This window comes from Setaria italica, chromosome III (genome assembly GCF_000263155.2).
Source record: "Setaria italica strain Yugu1 chromosome III, Setaria_italica_v2.0, whole genome shotgun sequence".
Lineage (NCBI taxonomy): Eukaryota > Viridiplantae > Streptophyta > Magnoliopsida > Poales > Poaceae > Setaria > Setaria italica.
The window spans coordinates 8,985,550-8,993,298 of NC_028452.1; the positions used below are offsets into that span (position 1 = coordinate 8,985,550).

The window sequence follows — 7,749 nt, forward strand, 5'->3', positions numbered from 1 at the left end:
TCTTGGACTCATCCGGTCGTGTGAAAGGATAAGATAGAAAAGAAAAGATCTGCTTTGCTAGCTGAACGGCGTGACAAGTGAGCAGGAGTGCTGGACGGCCCTTGAGGCTACACAGATCAAATTTACACTTGAGATTTATGTGCCTACAAATAGATTAAATATTTCGCAGATAACTTAGTGTATGTGACTTGCAGACGGCAGCCGTCTAAACTGTGGTTGACCGTGCCCTAAAACTGATAATCTGATTTAAAGCTGAGAACGCTAGATGTCCCCCAAATGGGGCTATAAGTAAATAAGCACGCATATCTATACAGTGTATTGAATGAGTTTCACGCTAAATTTCATTACAATGTGTTTTTAATGATTGAAGTTATATCCAAACAGAGGACACGCACTAGACATGCACAAGAAGCAACCTCGATGAAACTCGATGAGCCATACACGTTTAGTCGTGAGCAACAATCAAACTTTTGTGAGGCTACCGCACACCAAACCAAGCCAAACATAGCACAACAATATAATCATAGTTGGAGATGAACCGGGATCCTCTCGTTTACACAGAAACATCACGCGTTGTTCCCATGATGCGTTCGATCGCGACTTCCACCGGCGGTGCGTCGGCCGGGCGGCTTATCCCGGCATGTGTGGCCATCGCCCAAAGCACAGTGATGAACTCGCCGCCCTTCGCCAGCACATTCTCATGCCCGGCCACGCACTCCTCGTTGCTCGACGGTGCAATGTAGACAAAGAGCTCGACCCAAAGATTGGCCAGCACCTTCCACACGCCCTCCCCAGGATGCGCAGCTTTCCTCTCAAGTATCCGGCCCAGCGCCGCACCCTTCTGCACCACCGTCGTCGCCGCCGCGGCGGCTTCTGCCGGACTGCTGGCCATGATCTTGCGGTGTCGGGTGCGCGCGCACGACGAGAGAAAGTAGTCCCAGAACCCAAGGAGGTCATACAACTCGGCCTTCATGCCCTTGAACACGAGCTCCGCGCTGTCCTGGTTGTCCGGGAGCAGCTCCGGGTGGAAGGCCACCAAGTAAGCGCAGTACTTGGACAGGCTCGTCGCCACGTTGTTCTTACCCTGAGGTGGATGCTTCACCTCCAGGAGGCTGGTGGCGATATGCCAGGTGAGGATGACCTCAGCGACGCTATCGCTCTCGCAGAACTGCGAGAGCTCCGGATGGCCTGCGAGTGCGAGCCTCCCATTGCTGAGAGTCAGAGAGGTGTGGTTGCCATCACGGTCGTGCAACTTGCTCAAGTATTCCATGACTGAATGCTTGACTTCTCTGGGCACCGGGATCGTCGGCAGGATCGGCACCTTCACCGAGAGCTGGGCTGGCATCGCCAGGCCGCAAAACTTGAGCACGCAGAACTGGTGGAACCTGATGCCTGGACGGCTCATCAGGCTTCGTGCGAACAAGATGCAGCGGATGGACCGGCCGAAGGCGCGGCTGTTGTGCCACTGGGGTTTTGTTGCGTACTTGCAGAGCAGTGACACAAGGAACCAGTCGGAGAAGAGGAAGACGAAGAACTCCCATACCTCCTCGTAGATGAACATGAGAAAAAGGAGCGAGGTGATGGAGAAGTCGACGGTGCAGAAGAACACTACTGGAGACTTGAAGAACTGCCGGAGGCATGGAGTCATCTGGGTGATGCCGAAGAAAGTGAAGTAGTCGTCGTCTTTTATGCTACGAAAGGCGAAGGGAACATCGCCATTGCTGCACAGGACGATGACCACGAGGCACATGACAAACACAACGAGTGGGAGGAGGAAGTAGTTGGCGAGCAAGAAGAAGGGGCTTGCCAAGACGACAGGGACCACGGAGTGGTAATACTCGCACAGGAAGTTGAGCTCGTCGTTTGTCACTTGGAACATTACCTCTGCTGCGCTTGTGCTTTCGTCGTACAGGGCTTTCAGGATGACTTCCCGGTAGTTCCGAGTCTCTGCCGGAGTCATTGCCGGCAGGCGCTCGAACCTCCGGCGAAGCAGCTTGAAGAGTGAAAAGGACAGGCAGAGCATCCTCAACCGCTGGTCTCGGTCGAGAGAATCGAGGAGAGGATCAGTATCCAGGAGCCCCCAGATCTTGTCGACGGTGGCGACGACGTTGGCGTCGTCTCTGAGCCTGTATCCACTTGGGATGGCTTCAACCACCAAATCGTCTTCTTCCATGACCGCGTACTGGCATCCCTTCAGCAGTTCGTCCCGGTCTTCTGGTCGGAATCGGTGGCCCTGCTGATCTTTCTCTAGCACCTGAGCCATGTAGGAGGTGATAACCCGGGCGTTCTTGCCAAAGGCCAGAGAACGTTTCCCCACCTCAGTGAAGGAGATTCTCTGCACCAGCTTGGTGGCACAGAGGAGCCAGAGGATGCCCGTCATCGCCTTTCGGCCGGTTGCTTCTTGCAGGTTGGAGAAGACAAGGCTGCCAAGCCAGAGGACACGCCCGGCACGCTCTATGGTGCCGGAGTACCCCTGCATTTTGATCACCTCCACCTTCTTGCGGAGGAGCTCTACCAGGAGCATCCAGATGAGGATGAAGCGGGCCCTCAGCGGGAGCTCGGACTTGGGGCCAACATCCGAGCCATTCTTGGCTTCAGAGAAGAGGTAGGACATGACGGGGAGGAAGAGGGAGAGCGCCGAGGTGAGGCCGAGGCGGATCTTGGGGTCGAGGATGGCGCTGACGTGAGAGAGCCCGCTGAAGAGGTTGAGGTTGAAGAAGAGAGCAGTGAGGACGAACATGATGAAGGAGGTGGACAAGGTGGATGTGTCATTTAGCTGCTTGCTATAGGACTCTGTCAGGTTGTTGAAAATGGTGACGTTTATGTCACAAGCCGTCGATAGGTTGTAGTGGTAGCTTGAATCCATCTCGCTAATGGCTGCCTGGCAGGATGTTCGCGCACCCACATACATATAGTAAGCGGGTAGGATAATGCCCACGCGAGGGTTCTCTTGAGCGCAATTGTGTTAAAAATAATTAAGTATTTTTTCCGGTAGAACGTTTGATTGTTTTCTAAATATAAGATACATGTAGAAGTTCACATGCACTCACGTAAACCTTATGAATGTTTTGAAGGCTACTTCTAATTAAATATGGTACAATAATGTCAGCATTTTTGATGATTTGACAAGTAATTACTAGTGAATATATGAAGATAAAGGCGAGAAGGGTTTCATCTAAAAGAAACAATGTGTGGACCGTTTCTATAATATAGTTTGCCTCTAGCATGTATTTACTTATGAAACAACAAAAGTAAAGCAAGGCATCGTATGAACTACATCAGTGATCAAGTATGAACAAATGAACAGAGGCCAAAGTAAAAGGATCTTCTTTCGATAAAGTACCTAATGTTCCAAAGCATTCATTTTGCACATTAAAAGCGTTCGAATCCGAGCTTTCTTGCGATGGACAAAGACACTCGTCCAGGCTTTATACCTCCATATATATCCTCCATATATATTTGCCCTCAGACACAAGAGTGAAGGCTCATGTGGTTTAGAAGACCCTATGTATGCATGTACCAATAAAATGCAGGTGTCCTTGGAAGACCTGTCAGGCTGATTTTTCTTACCACATATATATAGGCACAATCCTTAAACATAAATCTTGGCATAAAACTAGGACAGCAAAATTTAGATCTGGATTTTCCTTTTTTTTAAAAAGGAATAATATATCGTCAGTGCATCTCGATTCCTTTGGGGAACGCAATTCACCGCTGGCGAGTTTTTTAATATTATTGGATGGAACCTGTTCTAATCCGCAGCCATGCATTGCTCCAGGATCTGATGATTTCAGTATGCTCCCATTTTATGGAATGCATGGTATGAATGGTTAAAGCTTGTTTCCTTCCTTGTCGGACATCTGGCTCCGTAGTTAGCCAGAAGGTTGCTTATGTTAGTGTTTTGCCAAGGGAATTAATGAAGAGAGGTATCAACAGATTACTTATGCTTCCTAATAAGAATTAAATTAGTAAATCTCTATATCATATGAACCGATATAACTTTGGAGAATGTGTGCTATAGTTAATCCATTGATCGTATTATCTATTATGCTATCTTTTGGTGTGATGTGTACATTTGATATAGAGTGGTTTATTTCACTAGTGGAGACATTCTCAAAGAATTTGTTTAAAGAAAAAGGTACTTTGATTCGTTAGAAGGAAAAAATAAACCAACAAAAAAAAAGGGGAAAAGTTGCCAAGAATCATAGAAGCTACGGAGTTCCAAAGCAATATCGGTCCAACAAACAAAAAGAGTCATCTTGCAGCCTGGAACGATCATGAAAGGATCACTATATGTGAAGCTAGCTAGTTGGTCGAATCAGTTATTAAAAGCAGCTAGTTATCATTTGAAATCAATTCATTATCTTTATACTCCCTAAGTCCAAAAATATAGCTACTTTTAGATTTTTTCAAAAAATTCTAGATTTATCCTGAAACTAATTATTATAATATGTAAAATTTTTATTAGAAATGAATTACTCCCTTCGTTCTTAAATATATGACGTTTAGGATAAGCAAATTAGTTCATTAGCTTGTCCTAAATGTCATATATTTAAGGACGGAGGTAGTACTTTTAGAGATATTTGGTCTAAGTTAAAAAGTTGATATTAGACAATGTAGCTATATTCTGAAACGGGAGGAGTATTAGTTTAGGGTGTGCTCGGTTGCCGATCGAGGCTTGCCTTGCCTCTCTTTGATGGGCTAAGTCTTGCCTTGCCTGCTGCGGAGAGCGGATTTGAAGCCTCTCTTTGATAGGCAAGCCTTGCACCTTACCCGCTTCTGAGAGCGGATTCGGCTCTCTCCGAGCGGCAAGCGAAAACTTGCTTTTACAAGCCCTGAGGTAATGCTGTAACACCCCGGATTTTTCCCAAAACCCGGAGGCTACAAAAGCATAATTAAAATACAAGTTTAGAATTTATTGAAAATTTTGACAAAGTTTCCCTTGTAAATTGGGCATCCGAACTTGTCAACCACAAGTAAACCATATGAATAACATATAAGCAATAAGAATAACATATAAGCAATAAGTAAGCATCAGCCCTTCCCTAGGATCAACCCCAAGACGTTCCACCATCAACCAACGATAAAGGAACCAACTTAACTAATTACAGTTTTACTGAATGAATGGATTTAACTAAAAATAAGTATAATTAAACGTGTGTGCTTTGGATGAATGCTACTCCCACTTCCCACGCATGCTCGCGGTCATTTGGTACCTAAAAACTAAATAAACACAAAGCTGAGTAAAAATACTCAGCAAGTACCACCAAATCAGAAGCAAAACATAATAAAAAATATAAAGAAGTAACTTGAAACTTGAATCATGGATCAGGAATCAAATAATACAACTTGAATAGCATGAACATGAACTTGGGACAACATACTTGAAAGGCACAAGAAAACATCCAAAGAGCAAGTTTATCAACACACAGGTTCATCATGCACTTGCCCTAACCTTGATGGGAACCGACGCCTCTCGCTCAGCTCTAGAACTCTCCAAACCTGTGGAGCAAAATCGCACTTAGAAACTAGTCTGTACTGATCGCAAGTCTATTTAATAGAAGAAATTACTTGCCCAAACTCTAAATTGCCACTTCTCTAATATTCTGCAGTTTTGACTAAGGGGGTGTTTGGTTCCACGGACTAAAGTTTAGTCCCTATCACATTGAATGCTTAGATACTAATTAAAAGTATTAAACATAGACTAATTACAAAATAAATTGCACAGATGGAGGCTAATTCTCGAGACAATCTATTAAGCCTCATTAATTCATGATTAGAACATATTTACCGTAGCATCACATTGTCAAATCATGGACTAATTAGGCTTAATAGATTCGTCTCGCAAATTAGCCTCCATCTGTGCAATTGGTTTTATAATTAGCTCATGTTTAGTCCTCCTAATTAGTATCTAAACAATGTGACAAGAACTAAACTTTGGTTGACAAGAACTAAACTTTAGTTCGTGGAACCAAACACCCCCTAAGTTACTCCCTAAGTTACTGCATGACCTACTGTTTTAATCATAACTTCTTATCCACTTAACCAAATGTGGAAAATGAACACGTCTTGGATATCTACACAAAATTTCCAGCAACTTTCCTATGGGTGACCGGGACCAATATTGACTCTAACTAAGTGCAAAATAGTTAAACATATTCCTGCGCAGAAACATCCATGGTAGGCAGCTGCACTGTTTTGGCCATTGCTCTTAAACTGCTGATCGATTGGAATGAAACCAGCGCCATTGGAAAGATATCGATGAAACCTACAACTTTTGTATCAATGAGTTCCTAAAATTTTAGACGAATTGCTTCCAGATTTGAAAGGAAGGCTGCTGTACGAATTAATTCAGTCCACCGAAACAAGCTTCGTTCATGACCTGAAGCATCCAGACCAACCTCTGTGCATCTAGGACAAATTGGAAATTTACCTTAGCAACAAGAATCAAGAATCGATGGAGGAATAATACTTTTCCTCCCTTCTCTATCCCCTGCATCTGCACCTTTCTCTTGCCTGATTCCCCCCTCCCCACGCTAGTTTGGTCCCTCCCTGGTAGCAATAATATTGCACAAGAAGCAGCAGAGAGCAATCAGGACCAAAGGAACGCATGGGAGGAAGAATTCGAGAGGAAATCAGGAGATGAGGGCCGCAGACCACAGGGCCCCTAAACGAACCAGATGTAGGAAAGCAGCAGCCTCAAAGAGATGGACCAGGCGGCAGCAGTAGGCAGCCACACGACGCAAGCTTCAACGGCGGCAGCAGGAAGCGGGATCAACGGCGGCGGCAGGAAGCTGGAGAAAAGGATGGGGCAGCGACGATGGGAATTAGGGAGTGGTGGCTGAATAGGAGAAGGGTTCGGTTCTTTTTTCGAAAAGAAACCCTAACCCACGTCCGATGGTCTATGTTTAACGACTCGTCATGATTCATCCAATACCCAAATCATACATATTAGTAATCAAACGGATGTGTTTCGATGAGCCACGGTGACCGATCGTCCATCCAACTTACGGTTCAAAAGGTCAACTTTTTGCCTCACTCATTGACCTGGTCAATACTTTATATTTTACTAGCAAGATGTCATGCATTGCTACGATTAAACGACATTGTTTAGCGCGCGATATTTTTATCATGTTGTGTAACTTTTCTTACTCTAGTACTCGGTACGCTTCTGCGACTCGGCCGGCTCCTAGGCTTGGGGGCTGGATGCCATAGATGACTTGCTGTGCCTCCTGCCACTAGGCCGACCTCCTAGGCTCAAAGGCGGGATGCGGGAGGCGACTCGGCATGCCTCCGTGGCTCCGCTAATCCTCGTGCTCGAGGGCTCGGAGGCTGGGCATAGGATATCACTTGACGTGCGTCCATGGCGTTTCACAAGATAAAGACTCTAAGGTCAAGGATTTTTCTTTGAGCACTTGGCAGCTTCTTAGCAACGAGACGATGAAAGCACTCGAGCGAAGCTTATTCAACTCGGCATTCATGTCGGGCTGTCATTCAACCCCACACCGCTCAGGGGCATAGATACCCAGGTACCCTCATGGAGGGTCCAGCCGACCACTAATAGGCCGACCCGACTTGATAAAGAAGGTAAAATTTGTTCCCTGTAAGCAGTTGTAATCCGACTGGATCTCATCTATAGTAACCGACTAGGGGTCCTACCATGTAATCCTACCCCTCGGAGTATATAAAGGGAGGTAGGGGTACCCTTAGGAGGGGAACAGATCCCATGCCTTAGCACAACAACCAACA

The 7,749-nt window shown here is 45.8% G+C and overlaps 1 protein-coding gene and 1 long non-coding RNA gene across 2 annotated transcripts; both read right to left on the reverse strand.

Annotated features, from left to right (window-relative positions):
- Window positions 1–401: 401 nt before the first annotated feature.
- Window positions 402–2,899, reverse strand: LOC101752667. The gene has a single exon (XM_004961019.2). It carries the CDS (start codon window positions 2,864–2,866, stop codon window positions 554–556), a length of 2,313 nt encoding a protein of 770 aa, XP_004961076.1. The 5' UTR covers window positions 2,867–2,899; the 3' UTR covers window positions 402–553.
- Window positions 2,900–5,043: 2,144 nt separating this feature from the next.
- On the reverse strand, window positions 5,044–6,874 carry LOC111256585. Its single transcript, XR_002676628.1, has 3 exons — window positions 6,678–6,874; window positions 6,434–6,552; window positions 5,044–5,502 (listed from the first exon to the last, which is right to left on the reverse strand). It is a non-coding gene; the product is annotated as an uncharacterized LOC111256585 (long non-coding RNA).
- Window positions 6,875–7,749: the final 875 nt, after the last annotated feature.